Consider the following 24,257-nt stretch of genomic DNA (forward strand, 5'->3'; position numbering starts at 1 on the left):
TCAGTGAAAGTCATATTTTTATAATCGTGGGTGAAATTCAATCTATATTTGAGGAAAGTGTGATTTGAAAGATAAATTTCATGGGTGTACTACGTGGACTTGAAAGTGAACTAGGAACAATTTATCAGCTATCTGAGCCAACTGTCATTGAATTATCAGCTTCTGACTACTTTAACTTGCAGGCTGTGTACTATAGTTATGCTTTCACGTAGTTTAATTCTTTCTTTGTATTTATTCTTAAAAAGGAAGTTAATATTCTTGGTTTTAAATTGTTATGTACTTATTGTGTATTTCCACAGAGGATTAAAACATCAGAAATTCAGGTTTATAACAGCTGAAGTAGAGAGTTATTGTGTTGCACATGCATATAGCTCTACCACAATAGAGTACAGTTAATGATGCAGACCCAGAAAAGGTGTCATGGCAATCACAATAATAAATGTACATAATAGCAACCTCAACATTTTATTTAGCTAGCCTTTATAATAGTTTATGAGCTTATTTCCCACTGTCTTGTAATCAGAGCCATTGCTTCAATTAAGGTGTACACATTCTATACTTTATACCTGGTTTTCTGTTGCTTGCCATTATTTTAAATGTGTTTCTTACTTCCCTAGAGACTACAATCTATAAAAGAATAAAAAATTAGATTTAAGGTACCTCTTGACTAATCAGACAAAAAAGTTTAATTCTATGTATATGAGGAATTTTTGACTTGTATGTGGCCAAGAAATCTTATTAATTCAGCAAGTTTTGTCTTTTTATTAATCTATGCAAAATAAAAAATAGATTCTCCTCATATCATTTCAGAAATACAGCTCTCTGGCTAATTATAGGCAAGGAAAATTCTTGCAGAAAGGAAAACTTAAAAAAAGTTTGAAGTATTTAAAAGTATATGACAAAGCAGAGAAAATGATCCTGAAATCTTGTGCGTGATTTTGCTTTAAAACAACCATAACATTATTGAAATTAATGCAAAAATATTCCCTAAGTATTGAAAGTCAGTTCTTACAAGTATCATCTTTGTAAGTTCTGAATGCTTATTTTTTTATATTCAGGGGAGGGAACAGTGACCTGGAAGATACTACTCAAAAGTTTGGGGTGTTACCTTCTTTAGCAAATCAAAAGATTCTTTTTTTTTCTGTGCTGTGTATTAGAAATTCCCAAAGTGTATATGCTCAAAAGAAATATTAATAATTAACTGACTAGTTGGTATTCAGAATGAGATGGTCTTGTCTGTTTAAAATTCTTCTTTTGTCTAGATTGTTCACAATATAAATGTATTTAAGACCTGATTTTCACTCTGCCAGTCTAACAAGTCTGCTACTGTATGTACACATGTCCATTGGCAGAATACGTGCAGAATAAGCATTCTAGGTAATGAAAAACCCCTTTAAGCAACTTAAATCCCCTTTATATCATGCCTGCAAGTAAAACATAAACCTGCATAGATTAGTAAGACCCTTGTAAATTTGAAATTTGTAAAGCATTCATGTTAGGTAGTCCTTGTTTTATAGTATAGCCTTTATTTTTTCTTTTTTTTTTTTTTTCCCTCAGTTATCTCTCTGTGGTTAAAAAAAAAACAACAAAAAAAACCCCAAAAATCTCCAAAGATCAGCCCTAAAGCTCAGCCTTCCCATTCTCATGTGGTCTTGTATTTTGTCTTATACTTGTTCTGTTGTATTTTTTAAATATGCTTTTTACTTAAAGGAGCCCCCAAAACACCTTAAAGTTATCAGAGCTTGGCTATGATGTGTGCTGGGCACCTGCCTACTCAGCACCCCTCTAAACCATCAGTTATGTTTAATTCATCTTAAAAAGATAGTGCTCTGTCCTCTACAGCTTCTCTTTGCTGAACTTTCTTTTTCATCTAGTGCTATGGGGTATCTTGGCTAGTATTTTTGTGCTTTGTAGGTAGGGTAGGGCAGTGTATCATCACCTAACACCTCTGGCATTTGACGATCATCTGATCCATCAGAGGATGCTCAGAGTGGGTGTTGAAAAAAACAAAGTGGATCGTACACTCAGACTCTCCCTCTGCTGCCATGAGCTGGTTGCTTGGCTACCATCAGAAAGAGCCAGCGACGGGGGGATTTTACATGCTACCTTTTTACACATCCACACAGACACAGAAAACCTGTGGAAATGAGATACCATTGTCAGTACAATATAGATAATGGCAATATTCTGTCAGCATTCCGGGGCTCAAGTGTGGCTGGATCCATGCTATATCACCCATGGGTGGCAAGTTTTAATTACCTTATACAAGGTAAGCACTTTCCTACTGCTGTTTGCAAAACAGCAAAAAGGGAAATATATTCCCTTTACTATTAAGTTCATATTGCCAAGTTTCCAAACAAATAGGAGACCCTTCAGAACAGGCGGACGTTGTTTTAATAGTGTTTAATAGGAAAGAATCCAATAAAAGAATAATTTCCTCTTAGAATATGTGGTACTTTGAAACTCCAGCTTTGTTTACTAACCGTCTATTTGTTGATTAAAAAATAATTTTATGACATTGAGCCAAAAATCTGAGTGTATAGAATATGTTTATTTTATGTTAAACAATATCTTCTGGTCCACAGTAACAGAAAGAATATGACAGTTGCAGTGCAACAAATCAAACACAATAAACAAATGTATACTGCACTTCATCTTACAGGACCTGTATCGCCCACTCTCTTCGGATGATATGGATTCAGTAGGAGACTCAGTGTAAAAGAGAAAATGGAACAATGTTTATGGTTTGTGATTTGGTGAAGGTTTAACATTTTTAAAGAGAATAGCTGCTAATTTACAGTAATAGTGAATCGCACAAAAGAGTTTTGCATATTTAATATTAAAAACACGGGGCCAAATTAATTCTAGCATGTGGGGGTATTTTTGGCTTTACCACTGCATTTTAATGCAAGAATTTTTAATGAATGAGCCATTGAATATGTCCATCAGATACAAAACAGCATTGTGCACGCTTTAAGGAACAAAGATTGAATAAGGTGAATATAACGCACAAATCCATAGCGGGCACATCTATGAATAGTGCTCTTTTTATCATCTAAGGTACTGATTATATGTTCTGTTTTTACCATACGTATATTCATTTGGGTATGAACAGTTAATGAATACTTTGCTTTTACCAATGAATAGGTAAAATGCAGAAAAGAAAAATCCTGCCATATTAAATTGCTTGCACCACACTGTCTGATCCTGACACGCACATTTGGAACACTCTAATTTTAGTCTTTTTATCTAAATGAAAAGAGGATGAAGAAATCCCGTGTGGGCACTGGACAGAAAGTAAATGCTTTCAAAGCAGTGTTCAAGTTCTCTTCTCTGCATTACCATTTGATGACTGTAAACAGAAGGGTGTTCACAGGCAACATGAAAGTTTTACCTGGCAAGGGCTGTTAATACTGATCATCTCTGTGTTGCAAGTAAATATGGACAGATTTCTAAATGAGAAAATATGGGGACCTGCTGGCTAGCAGCGTCATCTGACACACGTGATGAGACCTTTTGGGAAAAAAAAAACCATTTTGCCTGAGAAACTAGTGATTATTTTCACTTCTGTTAAGGACAGGAACATCATTTTTTATTTGCTGTAATAAGACATCTTATGCATTTTAAAATGAAAGCCTACAGAAATGGCAGTACTGTAAATCATCCCTCTATTGACCTAATTTCTCTGTTTGCGTAATTTCTAGAGATGGTCATTTTGTACAGCATGAATATGCAAAACTCCTTTAGTGTTAAAGTAGGTCATGCATTATAACCAGTTGCTTAACAAATATCTACTAATTTTATTTGTTTTCTGCTGCTTTATTGTGAGACTCTTAGTCTAATTTACATAACAGCAATATTTCCCATCATATGTTGCATATTGCTTTAAAATTTATCTGTTGTATTTAAGCTGATAGTGTAGTGATCACGTTTTTACTGACTTATACCTTTCCTTTCAGTATCTCAAATAATAATGATTTAAGAATTAGAAATAAGTGTGATTCTGGTCCTCAACAAAAATCCATAGAGATTATATTTTTGAGCTACGTAGTGATGATTTAATATATTTTGCAATCAGGGAAATTTACTTAATAGCAGAAAATTTTAGCTGCCACATGCCAACTTTTAAATGTAGTGAAATAATTCCTTTACACTGATTTGTTCACGATAAAATTTGGCAGCTGGAAAATGTTGGCATGTGATGCGGCTCCACTGTACGAGTAATCATTTTCTTTATGGAGGATATTTTCAAAAAGAAGTAGAAGGGCAGCAGAATACAAAACTTACCTTCTCTGTTTTCAATACTTGGTTCCAGTATCACCTGGAGAGAAAGTCATTGATCTGGCAGGTTTGTTGAAGCAGTTAGGTCGTTTCCTTTTGAAATGCATGTTTTTCCATTCCTGCTTCAGACTTCAGATCTAAAACTGTTCCCAGCAATAGGAACAGTCCCTGTGTCCCCCACCGCACCCCGATCCTAAAGCTGTCCTGTTCTACTGAAAAAGTTTGCAGCTGTGAATTTACTTGCATTTTTGCCTGTTATGAAGGTATGTCTTTGCAAAATATCATTACTTAATCCCAAGAAATGCATATTATGTAAAGGTGCATTGGGATTAGTTTCCAAAAATTCAGACAACTCCGCCAGACTGATACTGTAGTTTTGAAAATTGTTTTTTCCTGTAAAGAAAAGAAATTACAGGAATATTATTTTTCCTCCCCTGTCCCATGTAGGCTATTGCTGTTTAAAGCAGTTCATTAAGAATGTTTGTTCTGCGCAGGGAGCGCAGATTGCCAGCAAACCTGAATCCCACAGCTTTGCTTAGTTGTGGAAAAGAAAAATGGACCTTATATCAGTAATTGTTATCATAGCGAGTTCTCCATCAAGACTGTTTCAAAGAATATGCTAGTCCATAACATTTAATCATTTCAACATATGACTTGTATTAAGGGGCTATTCAGGGGCAATATGTATCATTAATATTTCATTTAAGGAATGAAAGTCCCTTAGAGATTGAAAAGGTACACTGTTTATAGACTTTGAGATCCCTTTTGTGTGGAATGTAATTCCCATTATACATGAGCAGAATGAAATGTTTCTTTTAAGCAAGACCAGAAGGTTTCAGTTTATGGGTGAAACTGAAATTGTGTTTCTTGATGCTGTAGTTCTGCTTGCAACAGCACAGGTTTTAGTTTGTCCCTAGATTTCATCGACTTCATTAAATAACAGAATAGCTTAAGCAACTTTATAGTGTTTGAACCTCTTATAGTTCTCTGTATGCTGCATTATTTGTGCCTACTCTAAGGTGATTATGATGTAGCTAAAGAGTCTTGTATAGATTGTGAATGCTTTGCTTCCCTTTGAACTTTATGAATCCTTGTGATTATTTCCCTAATGCTTTCTGCAACTTTCTGGGTTTTTTTTAACCTCTTTTATTCTTCTTTTACGCAACAAACAGTTCACATGTGAAGCACAGAATGTGTATGTTTATATTTATACACACGTACACACACATACATAGATTAATGGCTTTGAAACCCATGCACAGTTATGACACATTTGTGGCTTTAAACAGATATGTGGGGAAAATGTCTTTATGGGAGGATGCTCATCTGGTGGGATTTGCTACAGCTCTGTTAAAGGCAGTGGAGCTGCACTAACCTGTACTTGCTGCGCAGCTCCCCCGAGGAAGTCTGTACGGTTTTAAGAGATCTCATGTACATCAAGGGCTAAGTTCTGCTCAGTTTGAACTTAGTGGCAAAACCATGATTGACTGCAAGATGGGAAGGATAGGACCTTATACCCAGATACATATACACAGACAAAACATTAATCATAAATCTGAAATGGTATTATTTTGACACATTCAGACTTGTGTCTCCTCTTGAACGTCACTGTTTCTTTGTTGAAATCAGTAAAATCTTTAACATTCATTATCCACTGCAAAAATTGCTTTTTAATTTGTAAAATATAATTCAGCAACAGCACATTATATTCAGTTATTTTTCTCTTTAACCCATTTTCACAGGGCATATATGGCTGTAAAATGAAAATTCTGGGGCACTAATATTGTGGCTATAAACGTATATTATAAGAAAGGATACCATAATGTTAGACAGCCTTGAAGAGCACCTGGGTTGAGATTGTATGCCGTAGCAATTTAAATAAATAGTAATTTTTGCTTTTACAGTTTCATACTGTGATGTGAACTTTATATAGCACAGTATGTTACAAAAGATGTCCTACAACTCTAAATGTTACAATGAATTAACAGTAATATAGAATATAGAAAACAACCTCTGATCAACCCAAGTGTACTGTTTTGTTAAAAATAGTAGAGAAATGAACAAACCGAAAATCTTTTGGTGCTAAATTACCTCAACACTTGATGAATATTTAGATTAATGTTGTCTGTGCTTTTTCTTGTATCCAATTAATGGTATTCAACAGAATACAAGATTGTTCTTTATTTAATATTCACTTTCAGTTTACCTGTTAGTGACAGGATGAGAACTTGTAACCATGAGTGATGAATAGAAAAATAACCTTATGTCACACAGCCAGCAGTAGCTTTACATGCAGAGCAAAGCAAGCAAGTGGTTGTCACACTCCTTGGAAATGGGGGTGCTGGCCCCCAGGAAACCCCTCGGTTCAGAAAGCAGGGCTTGCAGAGCAGAGCAGAGGCTATTCTGAGCCGTATTTGCTGTCATTAACACCTTTCAGCTGGCTCGGGTTTGCCTTTTTCGCCATGCACCTGGTCTCAGGCTGGCTGAGCGCCCTAACTCCCCGTGGACGGCAATGGGTATGTAGATACATGTGTTGTGTATGCACACATTAGCGAAGGGTTAAAAACACACGCGGTGCACACATACATAATTGTATGCATTTTAGTGTCTGTATTTGCGCATGTTGCTTATATTCAAATTTGCTTAAATTAACCCTCAGCAGTGAAGTCTGAAAAAAAGCTGTACTGTATTCAGCGTGTACTTGTTCTCTGATGTTATATGAGGTAATTAGTTTGTGGTTTGCCCTGCAATACAGTGTTTTGGAATTTGGACTCTAGTGAAAGAGGAGCTAACAATGTTTGTGCTAAGGCCTCTTCATTTTGTTAGTTGCACTATGATATTGTAAATATTGGCACATTTACAACATAAGTTTAAGATTTTACGAAGTTATGCATACAATTATTTTTTTTAAAGAAAAGTGCTTGGATATTTGCTTTTTAAAATATACCATTTTTGTATTAATGTGATGCAGGAAACCAAAAAGAAAGCTGTTGATTTATCAACAAAAAAATGTAAAACTTGCAAAAAAAATAATGCTGATGAATGTTTTATTTCATATAATCAGCTGAAGAAAATCACCTTCATTTTTGTGCCATTGTTTCATCATACTGTGTTGTACTTGTGTTTCATATTTGACCACGTCATCCTGTTGCAATTTGTTGTTTCTCTAGATTTAACATTACTGTAGATTATTGTAAGCGATGTAATAAATATATTTAAAAAATACGCACTGTTCAGTGAGTTTATTTTGGAAACATGATTAACAGCTTTAAAAAAATACTTGCAGTTGGTATTGCTTGTTCATTTTGGATCAGCATTGTCCATCTAACAGTTCATTTAGTATAATCATATGGGATCCATGCATCCTAATGGGTTCCTTTAGATTTTAGATACATTCAGTGTCTTTTTAAATAATAAACTGTGGGCTCTAGTGTGTGCATACTGAAGATCCTTCAAGGAAGAATTTGGTTTCTAACAGGTCTTTTGGAGACAGTAAATATACCTGCCTTGAATTGCTTATGGGTAAGTTTGTGTGCACGCAATGGGGTAGATTTGACGTATGAAGTGAGAAATTAGTAGATGATCCAAAGCAAAGTACAGCTCCCTGCTGACAACTCAGCTATAGCAACACTCCTCTTAAGAAAAGAATTAGGAAAATATGCCTGTGAAAATCTGAGAGTACTGAAACGTACCCACAGAGTTTTAAAATAAGTACCTTGTTTTCTTGATATATCTTTCCGCTCTTTAAAAATACATATCTATAGCCTTTTTATTTTTTGTTTGGTGGGGGCGTTGAAAGAGAGATGTTACAGTTTCTGACATGTCATCTGCCAGTCTGATGCTTCAGCTGATGTTCAGACACTCTCCTAGAGAGATCTATGGTCCTGATAAAAGTTTTAGTTTTGAAACCATCTTGGCTGCTAGTAAATAGGTCTGCCTAAAAAAGTTGTACAGACATAGGAAGGAAACAGTACTGTAGAAATGACGAAGAGTAGAAACAAAATAATTGAGGTTTCTGTCCCTACCAAGTAACAGTTAAGAATGCCAGGAAAGCTTTTAAAATGCAACTCAAATAGATTCAAAATAGAAGTGGTGATTGTGCTGTGTCCTTAATTAGGTGGAAGAAATAAGAACCTCCTTTGATGGCCTTTCAATTTTTGTTCTGTAGTTGAGTGGAAACTTTTAACTGTGTATAACTTTAGAAAAGGAAAAAGGAAACCTTCACATTGCATCACTGCATATGTAACTTTTTATGTTAACCACAGTATGGATACAGTAATGACAGGTCAGCTTCCGATACCATGAATCTGATACTTTTTTTTTTTTTTAGATCATCAATCTTTTCTGGAGAATGCCAAAGACTGAGTGACCCTACAGTCTGAATTATGGCTCAGCTTTGGAAGCAGCTGTTAGGAGCTAGGGGAGGTTGGATTTAAGTTTACTGTTAAATACCATATAGGAAACTGTATTGGTCTTTCAGAATTGCTTTGTTGCACAAATCAAATGAGTATAAAGGAGTTGATGCTGCAGCTTAATAAGAGGATCCTAATAAAACAAAGTGCTTCAGCTTGAAAATTTAACTTTCAGTCTGTTAGCTCCATTTCCTTGCAAACTCCCTCATTTGTCCCTCTATCCCTCAAAGAAGAAAACCAACACAAGTTCCTGAATGGCACACAGCAGATTGTTGCTTGTGTCATTCGAATTTAACTCTTCTCCAAGCTGTGTAAATCCTGAATTGCATAAAAGAAAAAGAAAAAAATAATTTCCCTATGTAGGGCCTCTCAAGTATCTAACTAGATAGGGCAGGACACAGAATGGTGGATAAGTAGTAGAGCAGGTTTGCATATGGTTTTTGTCATTCCTTTCCAGATAAAGCAGTTTATAAATAAATTTGGATCTCTGTCAGTTTAGTGTAGTGTCGAATTTGAAAAGAAAACAATTGCATAATTTCTTTTTCTATACATTGAATTCCATTGGCTTCCATTCTTTCAGCATGAATATTGTGGATTTGATGTTTCTCCATGAAGTAATTTTTTTACCATCTCTGTACTGTATGAAAACTTTTTCCCCCATCTCAGCTGGCTGGGCCAAAAAATGTAAACCATTAAACAAAAGAAAACAAAAAACCCCCACTTTTCACTGGATAGAGCTTAGAGAGGGAGTTTCAGTGCAACCCTTTCTTCTCTCTAAATTGAATAATAAAAAAATAGTTTGTTTTCTTAAAAGTTGCATCAAGATATATTATTTTACTGTTTTAAACCAGCTGTTCTCTGCTTTCCCTTTTGTTCTCTGGAGATGTACCATTTTGTTGTATTAACTCAGTTTCTTGCTCTGGACTGCTACATGTTAGAGGAATTTTTTGAGCCCTTCAAAGTCCTTCAAAGCGAATACCTGCACTGGACTGTTGTCTTTATTTTACCATTAACTGTGATGATCTTGAGGGTAAGGAATTGACTATGTCAGGAATTCATGATTGTAATTGACTATGTCAGGAATTCATGATGGTTACCTTGCAAAGGTTATTTATAAACAGACTGAACACTAGTATGGGCTCCAGAAGAGGTGAGCATGGTTGCTTAACTGTTTAGTTTTGGCTTTCATGCTTTTCATCTTTGCTGAATTGAACTTATCTTACACATATTACTGACACACATAGGTTTTGTATGTTTTTTAAATTCCGTAGAATTCTTCAGAATAGGGAAAATCTTAGGAGACATCAGTTGAAGGCATTAATAATTCCCTTATTCTGCACCTCCTTCCTGAATTTACACTTTATTAATTTTACTTTTTACTTCATTAAGCCTGTTTCTAAAAGAGCAGAACTCTGCATGAGATCCAAACTCAGCGTTACACCTGTGTGCATTTCTGTTACTCACATTTCATCCAGATGCTTCCTTCATGCTAGGAAAATACAAAGGAATCTATTGTTGAGAGACTTTGTAGACTCCATGTGCGCTAATAAAGGTTTTGAGAGGTTTGGAAACTATAATGCAGTGTTTGGGGTTTAAGATTCAGGAATCTGAATTGCATTAACAAACTTCCTAGTCGTACTTGTTTAAGCTTCTTCTCGTAACTGCTGATACTGGTAGTCCACAAGAATAATTCCTGCTGTTTAGTTGGAGTGGAATTTTGAAAATAATTTAGGACAAAGGTGAGTATGAGGAGAGAGAAATTACAGTAATATTTATTTTTTTCATGGATTTAACACAATTTCCACTGACATACAAACTATTTACAAAACAGTTGCTAAATAAATCTCCCAGTGAGACGCAGATGAAACACTATAGTGCTAATGTTTCCATTCACATCAGTGAGATGTGTGGTGTGCTGGCCATCTGTTATATAGACCTGAATAGGATCTGAAATCCTTACACCAAAGACCTGATTTTTTTTATGCCATCACTTTTATGGAGGTGTGCCATAAAAATGGCCATGTGCTGGCAACCTGTGCAACTGGACTCCTTTAAATCCATGTAAAAGTGATGACATTTCAAGCACCTCGGCATCTCTTAAAATTAAAACAGCTAATTGCATTAAGGTCTGTGTGTTGAAGAGATTATACTCTTGCTTAGAGTTTGTTTTCCCCCCGTCCCCATCTGCAATATCCCTGATGGGGTCCACAGCTGTGAGAGCAACAGTGTAGACAACAGACTGCCTCACGATTGGCAAGCCAACTGGAAGGAACACCGAGACCCACAAGGATTGCTGGACCCGGAGGGCTTTCAGCTTGTGAGAACAACGAGCTAATTAAAGTCTAAATAAAGGAATGTTCTTCTAGCTGAAGTAAAGATAAATAAATAAGTGCCTGCATGTTGTTCCAGAGAACTGAATAAAGATGAAAATATTTGTGTTGTGTTTAACTAGTAACGTCTCTTTCATTGTGAAAGGGGGTCGGTCCGTCAGCAGACTTGGTGAATATATGAAAATGTACAGTTCCTGGTTTATTTTTAAGCTGTTGTTTTAATAGGAGGTGTTCAGCAAAGGAAAAGTGTGTGTTTTCTTCATATTTTTCAAGTCATTTAAAAATTTTAAAGTTTTCAAAATCTCAGTATGTATTTTTAGCAAATGTCTTCTTAGCTACTGCTTCCTTGTCACTGGTGAGCTCTGCTGCTCACATGCTGGTGCTTTGCACGCAGATCTCACTGAAGGGGCTCTATGCTTTGTTTGCAGATCCATGGTACAGTATATGCTGCTAATGCATCGCTTTAATTCTTCAATTATGGATATCATCTTAGTCTTCCCATTCTTATGTGGTATCAATAAGAAAAGAAAAAGGGACACTTAACAAAATAATCTCATGTTGATGTTTTATTTCCTTTAAATTTTCTATGGGCCACTTTTTTTTTTCTTTTTTTCTTTTTTTTTTTTTTTTTAGTTTAACTAAACCTAGGCTAAATACATATTTAGGGAGCTATACATCAAACAGATATTTAGAAGTGAATTTAATTTCATTTGTGTTAATGCCATTAAGACTTTTTATATTTAAAGTGAAGCACTTAACTGAAACACTTTGCTGGAATGAGCCCTCAAAGGAGTCTAATTTTGGAAGGACGAAGCAGTCATCATTCTCAGCTAAACCTCATCTTAAGGGTCCTTGAGAAATTAAGTTCCCAAATAGAAATTTGAGTACCTCTAGGCACCCATTTTGAGAAGATGTGGCCACCGAGTTAGGTCTCGATTTCTGTGTCTCCCCATTTTCGCATATGAGAACAACACATTAAAGACTCCGTAAAGAGACCATCAGACTGCTAGCAGAAAGCTGCACCAGTGAGTAGTTAGCAGTCTTCGCCTAACGTTGGCTAAAAAAGTGTAATCTCACTATTTAAAATGCAAAAAACTGAACAAAGTATGTGTTTGATAATCTGTTGAAAATCTAGCACTAAATTTTTTGTGGTGTACCCCTTAAATGTTGTAAAGATTCATTCTTGATTTTGCATGTAACAAATATTAAACATATTTAAGTTTTAAGTCCTTTAAGAAAATACTGTGGGGTGGGGAAAAAAGTAAGAAATTGGATCCTGGTCTAGGAAAACAAACAGACACAGCAGAATGAGTAGTGAAAACATGTTTTTGTGCTTATTTTACAAGCAGGAGTGTAAAGGAAACAGTTCTCTCATTACATGTGTATAAAAATAGGCTTTAAGAGTGACTTCTCCAGACATGAGAACTTCTAGCATTTTCCTGTTACCTTCATCCTCATCTGCTCATTTGTTCAAAAATGAACGAGAGGTAAGTTTTTACTGAGACGTCCCACAGAGTTTAGCACAGGAATAGAACATACATAAACACATCCTAATCATGAAACAAGGGCAGCAATATCTTAGCGAGCTGCACAAAATCAGTCAGTGCTCACTTCTGTTGTCAAGAGGCAGCAAAAGTAGTCCAAAAACTGATTAATGCAATTTTTAATTCCGGCCAAAGCTCAGCAAAAATGCTTGGATGGATGAAAAGAATGAGCTGTGGTTGATTAAAAGAGAAAAAGAGCAAAGAATCTCTTGGTAGATGGGGTGCGCAAGCTTTCAGGATTATTTTGTGAAAAATAGGCCAAGTTCAGCCTTTGCTGACCTTAATCTATTGTGGGAGAAATTAAAAGTTAGACTATTCAAATGAACTCAGTATACTGGCCAGCTTTTAACTCTGCTGACAGCCTTCTCCCTGGCTCCATGCTCTGCAAAAATCCCAGCTGCTGCGTCGTTAGTTCCTCTTGCTCCAGCCATCAGCTGTGCTCTGCAGTGGCAGAGGAGAGAGGTCATTCCAAAGGAGCTGTATTAAATTTGTAAAGTGGATTGGCAGCCTGACTGTGGGCATCTAGATACCTCACACACACAGATAAGAAACTGGTAGTGTTAGTAACATGCAGTGCCACCAGCAATTTATGTAATATATAGACTGAAGGGGGTAATTAAACACTGCAGCACTTTGTAAGCTTTCAGTATGCAAACCGTGTGAACCTGAGAAAGTTTTAGTTTGGAAATCCTCTGAATGCTTCTCACTCATGTTGCAACATGAAGACGTGAGGAAGTGCTGGGTTTTGCTGTAAGTTTAAAGGGCCACTGTTACATTTCTAGCTTCTAGTTTGCTTTGAGGATGGGAGAATCCTGAAGATATGATGGTGTAATCATTACACAGCACAGGATAAACATTTTGGGTGAAATCCACCTCATGTGCCTGTGTAGTTTCATCCATCTAGATTGGTGATGAAGCAGTCTTCCTGAAGTACATGCCTAGAGTCCATACGTAACCGATAGACATTGGTAGGTGCTTTGGAAGGCTTCCCTAGCGAAATCCTGCCTGCTGTACTTCTGGCATCCAAGCTGGGTGGCTGTGAGTCACCTTCCATGGACTACAGAGATACTGTCCTCCCCCCATTAAGTGTATAGGCAAATGTAGACACTTGCTGTACGAGTATTTAAAACGGAGGTTCAGGCTGATGCCTCAAGTGAGCTATACCTAATCAAATGCTTTTCCAAGAAAAGCAAACGTTATTCACCCTGACGTTTTATTTTCTCCATACATTGCCATAATGATTTCTGCCTTCTAGAACACAACTGGGGAGGATTTCACCAGAGGGAGGTTTGCAAAAGTGAGGAATTCTGCCCGTAACAAAGCCAAATTCGGTCAGAACAGACGTTGGTGCTTCTGGTGCCTGCTGGGTTAACGGTGTTGCTGAGAAAACAATCTCCTGCCTGCAGAGGGCATACAGCTCCTCAGTTTTCCCTGCCAAGTGTGCGTGGAATAGGGAGAAACTGATGGGCCATACATAACAGCATTGCTGCACGTGATGGATCAGGGATATCTCTGCCTATGCAAGGATATCAGAAGTGCAATTTCCGTGGAAAAACTGGACTCTTCCCAAGCATCCTCATATCCCTTCACCAAAGTAAATTGATACTTTACATAGGGAACACTGAATCCTTTCCAGGACGTGTGTCCAGCAGGAACATGCTGCAGGTACTCCTGCTCCTTAAAAATCATCTGTTTTCATTTGTGTCTCTCCATTTCCAGAGCTCCCAACACAGTGGCTCCTCTACCTCATTAGCATCCACCAAAGTTTGCAGCTCTATGGATGAAAATGATGGACCTGCAGAAGGTAACATTTGAAGGCTGACATTTCCAAGCAGTCAATGTAGTGACAACAGCAGCTGTGTAGGAAATGAGTCATTCTTCCTGCTGGAGAAGGTGGGAGCATTGCGGGCTGGATGACTCTCCATGAGGAAGCTCGGCAGCCTTAGCAAACCACTCAGGTTCACCCTGGATCAGATCTGATCTGGACATCGCTATTCAGAGGTGGTTTTGTTGCAGCATACTCGAGATACCAGCCCTGCAGGTGACACAGTGCTGACTGTATTATTTTAGTAACTTTTTCTCTCATCAGTCATGGTACTAAAGAACATGCTGCAGTCCTGGGTCTTTACTCAAAAATGGTTAATCTTACCCTGTACTAAGGCTTTAAGGTGCTGGCTAAGGGATAGTGCCTGCTCAAATACTGCCAGTTCACTCACACGCACATATGCGTTGTATGTGTATGTTTCCCTCTGACCGTAACTGTTCATGCCACCTGTGAATCCAGGCAAACCCCAGCCTCCTTGTATCATGACATTCACATTTCATACTAAACTGGAACAAAGGACAGATAAAGATACAGTTAAAAGCGCTGCCTTAAAGTGTGTAAATTCAAGTCACATTTCTGAGAGACGTTTCTTTTATGGTACAGTATTTATATAGTAGTTTGTATCAGCTGCAGTTTACAGTCAGCTTTTAGAGGCATGTTAGGTATTTGTAACACACTATTTCAAATACATTTAAAAATAATGGTACATGAATGAGCACTAAAACACATGAAACTACAAACTTTTCTTATGCTTAGACACTGTGTAATGCAATTTTACCAAAACATCTGGTGCCCAGGTTGCATGTGAGGTAGTATTATTGAGAACATTTGTTTAAAAACTAAATATTTAATATTGGGGGAGGGGGAGAACTAGCACTTAGCACATGAGGAGTTTTATGGATGTCTCAGTTTACAGGATGTAATAAAATAAGTGCTTGAGTGTTGGACTTCTTTGGTACATATATTTAATCATGCTGTGTCAAGGAGTTCCAACCCTTTTTGGAGGCTGGTCTGCGCTTGTGCAGATCACAGAGGCCTTTTCATAATTAAAAAAATACAATTTTGGTTTTGTCCTGGGGGCATATTGCAATGGGAATGGTAAACTATGTAACACTCGAATGGTGGTATGTTTGAGCCCCCAGAAGTCTTATTTTTCATTATTGTATCTGTGTGAAACCTGTTGAGTATATACAATGTCAGCAGCATGGTTTCACTGTACAGTAAGTGAGATACTGACTCTGAATGGTTTCCAGGCTCCTAAACCATAGACTTAAAATGCATGTTATGTGCAACATCTGTGTTTCCTTCACTAACAATAAAAATGTACTAATGATTCTTTCAGAAGTGTTGGAGGAAGGTTTCCAGGTTCCAGCCTCGATAGCAGAGCGATATAAAGTTGGAAGGACTATAGGAGATGGAAATTTTGCTATTGTGAAGGAGTGTATAGAAAGGTGAGGAGGATGATATGCTTATGACTGTAAAAATAATCATTTATGGCATGCTTTTTCTATGTCTTTATTTGTAGAATATAGAATATGTAATAAGGTAATGTCTCAATGCCAGACAGAAAAACTAGGTAATGCCCTCTCATATGAAAAAAAGAGAGTCCAACAGACAATCTATGAGTTTAATTCTTTGTAAGCTTTATATGTTTTTTTTCTTCAGAATGCATGATTTTACCAGTTCTTTGTGTTAAATCAGACCAATGAAACATTTCATGTGTAGGGACATTCTTTAAAGTTGTCAGGAAGTTTTGTGTGTGCAGTGCAGTGGTGGTGGTCAGCATAAAAAGCTGACTGGATCCATCTATTCTGCATCTGACACTGAGGAGTAACCTCTTCCATGTTTATCTTTAATTAAATGGGCATCTATCTCCTGCTTGCCCACTTTATGCCATTATATGAGCTCCATCCAACTTTAGGAGCCTGCGCTCAAAATCTAACTTCTTCAGTGCCCTTTACCATTTTGATTTTAGACACCTACTCCAGATTAGAGAAGGCACAAGTCACCTCAAATGTCGGTGTTGCTGAAAGCATCCATGTTGACTAGCTCAGGTGTCGGTTTCTAGATCTGGTCAGGCAGGTCATGAGCCTGGTTTGAACTGGATCGACCCAACATTAAGAGTGTAAAAAATAGGGAACAAAAGCAGAAATGTCCCACAGAACCGCAGGTGCCTTTTGGCGGCATTGTTAAAAATAGGGGAACGTGGGGTAAAAAAGATTGAAGGTACTTCACCTGTATTTGAAATGATTGTAAGACTGTTCATGATATCCAGCAGCAGTGCAGAGAAGGCAAAAATCCTGCCAGAGCTAGAGATGTCCAAAAGAAAGAACAATGGAGATGTCAAGGTCTGATAATGAAATTTCACGAGTGAAGTTTTATATCCCTTATTACCAGATCATAGAGACTATTACAGAAGACTGTAACCTCACCTTTGGGCTCAAAGAAAGAACTTTTGCTCTTTAGCCTGTGAGAATGTCATATTAACCCTAGAGAGTAAGTAAAGATTAGATCTCATGGCAGATGATGATAAATTAGCTTGGCTGGTTTTAAACTAGAGTCTCTTTGGAAAAAGACAGGTCCCGCCCTGCATCTGAAAGTGTCTGGCAAGTGCGGAGACCATGAAGACGTCTGTTGGGGAAAGGGGGAAGAGCTGATTTTGTATCAGCTGACAGCGTGCTGGTGGGACTTGGCCAAAACTCTTGTGAGGCCTTTAGAGCTCTGTCAGAGTGAGTTCATGGTGGAGCTGGTCATCTGGAGGGCAATAGCTGTTCAGATCAAACCCCAGCGTCCGAACACTAAACTGGGGAATATGGAAACCTAAAGGAAGCAAAACAAAATAATATGAAACCAAGAAAGCACTGTAAAACCCCATGGAGGGGGCATGACTGATGAAAAACATGAGTGAAAACATGTAACTAAGAAAAGAGAAAAATGCAAGCTAAAAGAAAAGTGCATAGTGACTGAAACAGATTGCAAGCCAAAATAAAAGGTTGAGATTTTAATACACTGTCATTCAGCTGAAAATGCCAGTTATGCTGAGAGACAGTTCAAATGTGGCGGTGTGCATTTTGCAACTCTTTCTCAAGCTCGGAGAAAAGACATGAATAAAATTAAATATAGGTCCTGACACACCTAAATATAATACTAATTACGATAGCCTTGAGAAGTTAAATGAAAACTGTTTCTTGTCCTCTTGTCTGTCCCACTGGTCCCAGAAGTATCCGGTAACATGACATATCTAATGAATACGTGCTCTAAGAGCATGATTACTCAGGTATTCCCCAATACATGCTTTTATGGTCTCTGACCTATACCATTCCATCGATGCGAATTATATCAGAGTTCTACTTCAGGACATCTTGAAAATTCAAGCAGAACTATTTCTGTTAGTTCCCACTTCTAAAGCAGTATGCCCTTGCCATCACAAGTGTGGAAGGAGAAATTAAAGGCTAAGAGGGTAAATTAAAGCCAGTACGTGTAAAGCCCCTTCAAAAACATTCTTCACAGTCTTTCTAAGCAAAAAACACCTCACTTCAAAGTCTGATATGTCCATCATTTGCAGAGCCAGAATTGATGGGGTGATACTTGGGAGAGAGGACTTTTCCACTTTCTTTGGACATACAGTTCCTGTGTGCATTAGACTTCAAAGGAATAGCGCCATGAGGTGTTAAGCAAGTAGGAATGGGTCTTGTTACACAGCTTCACTGATCACATGGATACTTCTTCTCCAGAGCTGTGGAGACCAGCCCGTGTGCACTGGTCAGCCACTCTGATGCGTCAAAGCTGTTCACAGGCATTTTCCTCTGACAACAAACAGACCGAAGAGAAACCAAAAACCATCTTCCAAATTGACACATGAGGACTTCTAAATCCCATTCTATGTATCTGTGAATGCATGTGCACACACACACACGTGTGCGTACATATATAATGCACACACAAAAGTAATGAAGATAGATTTTTGTCCCCAGTGCAATGGAAACTTTGCAAAAGGTTAAAACAGCCAGTGAGTGTGGCACAGAGCCCTGTTACGAACTAGAGGTCTAACTCTGTGCCCTGTGGTAGTGCTGTGGGTCTAGACTTTTATCCAACTATAATGTATTTCCTACTTTGTGTGGCACCGTTTTATTGTTTAGATTGAGTGATAGGGGAGAGGTGATATGCCCATTTCACTGTGTGTCTGTGGCATGGCCATGCATATTTTTTGGCGGATGTGTAAGTTGCAGCGCTGCTGACAGCCTGCGGTTCTGCAGCTTTTTAGGGGAAAGGATTTGCATTATCTTGGCTTTAATTTTCTTTTTACCAAAACAAAGAGCAGTCAGAGTTGTCATCTGCTCGTTACATATCTGCTCCATTGTATGCGCAATTTGTCCTGCGGTGTTTTTATATGTGTTCATTTTTAACTTTCAGATACTTCCAAATTCTGACATTTCCTCACTAGCTCAGGTTTCCCAGTGTGTTGGAATACATGGAGTCTCCCATGGCCAACAAAAACCATCAATTTCCTTTCTCATGACAGAAAGGAAGCATTCCTAGGGCAACCAAACAGCTTGAAAGAGACTCCTATTGAAAGAGGGCATACTTTGTCGGAGTTTGAACCCCAGATATCTTAATTTCTAATATTCCTTCCACTACCTCCTCCTTCCATTCCCTAAAAATAGTGTCTCTCATTGCCAGAGGAATTCTCCATGTTTAAATATGGCAATGAAAATGCCCAGTCATTTTCCTAATGCAGTGCTTTCAGTTTATGACTCACTTTGCATGTCCTGTTTGACAGACTGCACACTTTCAGGCATGTTCATTTCTCTATTGAACTTATTATAGATCAATTTAATGTATCAGTTTAACTTTGTTTTGATAAATGAAGAATGAAAAAAAATCACCCCATATGTTTGAGAGGTAATTTTTTTCCTTATTTTTTAATGAAACATGCACCTAAGGGCAATGTAATAGACTTTTGTAAACTGTTTTGACTTTTATTACAAAATGAAAGTGTTTCGGTAAGGGCTTTTTCTTATGTTACCTATTCCACATTTAACCTTATAGTGAAACTAGAGCTTGTGAACAGAGCTTTGTGGTTTCATCCCTACAGCCATCTTTTGGGTCTGTAACTTGATTAAGAAATGGCAATTGATCCTCTTAACTAGTCTACAAGCTGAGTTTTCTGTGTTAGCATTCAATATAATGAATGTATGTATATACAGGGCAGTGATAAATATCATATGGTTTCAAAAAAAACCCACTTAAAAGGAAATGTATTCTCTTTAATTTCTTACTGTCTCCATAACCTTTCATATTCTGTCCTATAAACATCATATTTAAATCTGCTAAGTACCATATACTTACCTAATGCTTAAAACATTATTCCAAGGACTGACGTTTTTGTCATAAAACTTGTAAGTACAGATGTGCAAACAAATGACTTTTTATTTTAAGTGAAAAATGTAAGTAATTACCATAGCTTGTATTTTTTTATATATAATAGAAAACAAAACTTTATGGTTTTGAGAGGATTTGGATTTGTAAATGCTATATAATATTTTTACATAAAACTGCAGAAGAAATAACAATTACCACTATAAAATGAAAAAAATCAAGTGACTGTTTTGCAAACATCAAAATGTCTTCATTTTTCTGAAAACATGCTTAATACCTTTTTCTTGGGCACACATATTCAATACATTTGATTCAAGTTCACAATTCCAGTCAAATCCAAGCTTCATTTCTTGACCAAACAAATACTTGAATAGAATCCCTGCCCAGACTTACTGTGCTCAAGTAACAAATATAAACTTGCCTGAGAAAAATATTCAATGGGATTGAACATACAGTTTTTTCTTTTCTCTTTCCTCAGATCAACTGGTAGAGAATATGCCCTGAAAATAATCAAAAAAAGTAAATGTAGAGGAAAAGTAAGTACAAGAAATCATATGACACCAAAACATTTTTTCCCCAAGAAACATTTTGTGAGAGATCCATTTAGGAAGCTGTCGGTATTTGTCTTCTTCCTGGCAAACGTTAGAATCTTTTTGGTTGAAGCCTTTGCTTGGCCCCTGGAGACCCTTGGAGCATCCATATAAAAGGCTGCAGTGTGCCTTTCTAGATGCATGGGTTGATTCTCCAGTTGGTTGGTTGTGTGGGGGCACTCCCCTTGCTCTTTACCCCTGCAATTATGTCCTCTAACTTTCATAATTGCAGATGTTATAGAAAACAGAAAAAAAATAGTAATAATTATAACAACACCTGTCACTATGTCTAAGCAGTATGCAAGATTAATCAAATTGATGTCAATTTTATACCAAGTGACTGTTAACTTTTGAAATCTGTAACAGAAGATGCTGTCATATTTTTGAGTCAAGATTCTGCAGCAGAGAAAAAATTTTAGAAGCTTTCATATTTAATGTTTCTCTGCATCAGAAGCATGTCTTTTCCTCCATTTCTTTTTCTATGGTCTACTCTCTGTTCTTTTTTCAGTTATCACACTGATGTTGTTTCTAGACACGTTCCTTCCATATTGCTGAAGGCAACATCTGTTACCTTTTTTTTTAAAAAAAAACAAACCTGAAGAATCCATGTAGGTCCCAATTCCCTCTGCTTTTTCCACTGTGAAAGTTTTTCCCACTAACCCACAGTCATTAAAGATATTTTTTTTTTATTTTTTTTTTTGTGGCAGGAACACATGATCCAGAATGAGGTGTCTATTTTAAGACGAGTCAAACATCCCAATATTGTACTTCTGATTGAGGAGATGGACATGCCAACTGAGTTGTACCTTGTCATGGAACTTGTAAAGGTGAGCATTTTGGAGACAAGCTGCTTATTAAGAATTGTTTCAAACAAAATTTCATTGGTACTAAAGCTTACTAAAAATTATGGAATCACAGAATATTTTAGAATGGAAGGGGTCTGGGCAGGTAATCCTGTCCAGCACCCTACTGAAAGATGTGTAAGCCGCTATTAGATTTATTTGTATAGCTTTCAAATGTTTCCACTATTTCTCTGACTTTCTGTAAGTGCTCTGTGGACAATACTTTAGAGATCACCAGTTTTATTTGATCCCCCAAAAGAAGTCTTCTACAAAAGTTTTATCTTAAAGAAACACATCTTCCTTAAAGTGAATTGAAAATATACCCAGTCTGAATAGCTGTAAATACCAGCCTTCAAAATACAGTATTCTTTAATAAAATAGTTTAATTAAATTATATTCATTTATGTTATATTTAAGCAATAATACCTGTCTTTTTTCCTTCTTGATAATAATTAAGCTGGAGGAGGGGGGAAGTGAAAGAGAAAAACCTGCTATATAAAACATGGCTCTATTTTTAAAAGTAAGTTTGTGAATGCAGTATTTTACATTTGGGACACTATTTATTTTTTTCATAGTAACTTCCAGATCTCATGCATTTATTTCACTCACTGGTGGAAGTGAATATTCAAACTAGATTAGGAAACTCAGACCAGGTCATCACTTGTCCCTGTACTGTCAGCAGTGCAGTGCAAGAAGTATGAATTTAGCTCTTGATTCTAGTACTAATACACAAGTATGTCACTGTGCATAAAAAATGGCAAAAATACATTTAAGTAAATTGTACAAATAGGATAGAAAACCGCTGAGGACACCTTGTCCTCCATACTTTAACAGAATACATATTTTTCACATTCACTAATGGGATTAGTGACTTTCTTCCTCAAGTATTCTGTGGGAAGGAGGTCTTTTCAGCAGCCACCTTCATTTCTGTATCTTGATCAGCAGGTTCTCCTGGGGCAGCCTATCATGCCTACACCTTGGAAATCCACAGTTTTAAGTATTTTAGTTTTAAGGACAAAGATTACTATAAAGCTGTGCAGCAGCAGTATTTCTGTGCAGGCCTGTTGTATGTGCATGCTTAACACTTGTGAGCAAATCAGGCACACCGAACCCTGGCACACAGCTCACTTCCATTTATCTTGAATTAAGTGCGGTCACCTTTGGTAGATATCCTCTGTATCCATGGTTAGAAAGAGGCACCACCAGAGGTTGTGAGAGAAAACAATTTTGGCAAGCAGGATTGTTTTCTGCTTTGCTCTGGTTGTAGGTGGAGATTAGGGGATGCTCTTAATGTAGGCACCTCACTGAGATGTTAGATAGGACAATTCTAGGTCCAAGTGTTTCTTGAAGAACTTCCCAATCTCGGCTGGAATACGAGAGCAAAAAGAATGATTCTTTTTTTTTGTTTGCTTTGTTCCATTATCCTGTGCTCTATGGCAGCACCAGTGACACAAGCTATGTTCCCAGTGCAGAGCTGGAAGGCTGTCAAGTGTGACCCATGGGTGGATGGCCACAAATTTTCCCTGTCCTTGTGGCAGACCAGGAAAGCTGTTATCCATGAGAAGCTCAAGCCGTGCCCCACAGCTTAGGAAATGGCAACATTGTCCTCTTAGGTTTGAGCCTGCCAGATGACCTTCTTGGCTTGAGTGGTGCTATGGAGCTTATGGTCCTACTAAACCAGCTGTCCACCACCTCCAAGCTCTGAGGAAGCACACTGGGATGTGCTGGTGGCAAGAAGCTGACAGGATACCTAGCATCCCTGTTTTGTTTCTGATGGAGAGGTTAAATCCTACAAAAAAAGCATAATCCTGGCACTCTTCCATGCCATGAATCGTTCTGTGTAGACAGTCCCAGAAGCATTTCCCCACCTTCTTCATAGTCACAGCGCTCTCTTGCACTCAGGAGCGTAACATGAAACAGCACAGCTTCAGATCAGGTGCCATTAGCCATCTAACACTATTTTAACCATAATTAGTGTTATTTTCCATAAGCGAACGCATTCTGAAATCCATGTTACTGTAGCTTTTTCCCAGTATCTGTAAGAACTTGTTCAGAGGTACCTCAATACTCTTACCAACTTGTAATCTAATGTAGCCACAGCTTCAGCCTGCATTGACAAATCCTTCATCTCGGCCCCATGAGGTGTGCTAAGAAGTAAAAGCTGTGCCTTGTCTAACATGTCAAGACGTAAGCACATAGCTGGTTTTATGGGTGCAACCTGCTGTTCTATTCATGCTGGAAAAATGTTCAAACTGTAGTCTCTGGTGGATTTTTAATCAAAGTCCTGCTCAGCTAAATAAGACAGGAGGGGACCAACAACTCTTACAAAATAACTAGCCTAAAAGATGTATATAAAGGAAACTATCCATTATATTCACTTTCTGGAAAAATCTGTTTTCTTGCATTCTTTCTTCTTTACTCTTCAGAATTGCTGCACATACCAAGATATTTATGCTTTTAGCCATGGTATAGGAGGGCTTTATAGACATCTCTTTAGTTCAGCTATCCTAGTGAGCACAGTGCTAATGTTCTTTACTTTTATGTGGAATAATAAAAGAAATTTAGAAGAAAGACCCTGATCCTGGGAAGTCAACTTTGTTTCTTTGAAGCAAACATATATTCCTTAATATTTAATTGGGAAAAAAACCCAAACTTGTTATACTCTATGGGCACCAGGGAAGGTATTTCTGGAAAGACATTGATTGTTAATTCACCAGTTGCTGACTGTTACCATTTCAGAGCCTGCACTGTTAGAATTGATTAACCATCTGTTATTGACTGACTTTTGAAGACCTGACTTTAAATCAAACTCACAGACAGGAAAGAAATTCATGGAGAAAAGGCTTGATACTGCAAAGCACGGTTTCAGTTAATACCACCCTGCATTAATTGGCAGTAACATGTTTGACATAAGTGGCTGCTGCAAATGGTGCCCTCACCTCATGGCAGATAGGCCATTCATTGCTTTGTAAAGTGTAAGAAAAAGCACTTCATAAATACAAATATAAACACATTGCAAGTGGTGCTTGTAAAAGGAAGCAAGGACCTGGTTTC

General features: G+C 37.4%; 1 protein-coding gene across 4 annotated transcripts in view; it reads left to right on the forward strand.

The window, feature by feature from the left end:
* Positions 1-24,257, forward strand: part of DCLK1 (doublecortin like kinase 1) — a 251,266-nt gene that overhangs the window by 188,035 nt on the left and 38,974 nt on the right. For 3 of the 4 annotated variants that reach the window (XM_055802401.1, XM_055802400.1, XM_005241155.3), the window contains 4 exons: positions 14,287-14,371; positions 15,735-15,843; positions 20,250-20,307; positions 21,069-21,188. In XM_055802401.1, the coding sequence (XP_055658376.1) occupies positions 14,287-14,371; positions 15,735-15,843; positions 20,250-20,307; positions 21,069-21,188 (372 nt within the window). Of the gene's footprint in view, positions 1-2,662; positions 7,507-14,286; positions 14,372-15,734; positions 15,844-20,249; positions 20,308-21,068; positions 21,189-24,257 lie in introns of those variants that run through there. The other variant, XM_055802402.1, reaches the window with a different exon arrangement.

The sequence above is a fragment of the Falco peregrinus genome, chromosome 4 (assembly GCF_023634155.1).
Source record: "Falco peregrinus isolate bFalPer1 chromosome 4, bFalPer1.pri, whole genome shotgun sequence".
Classification (NCBI taxonomy): Eukaryota; Metazoa; Chordata; class Aves; order Falconiformes; family Falconidae; genus Falco; species Falco peregrinus.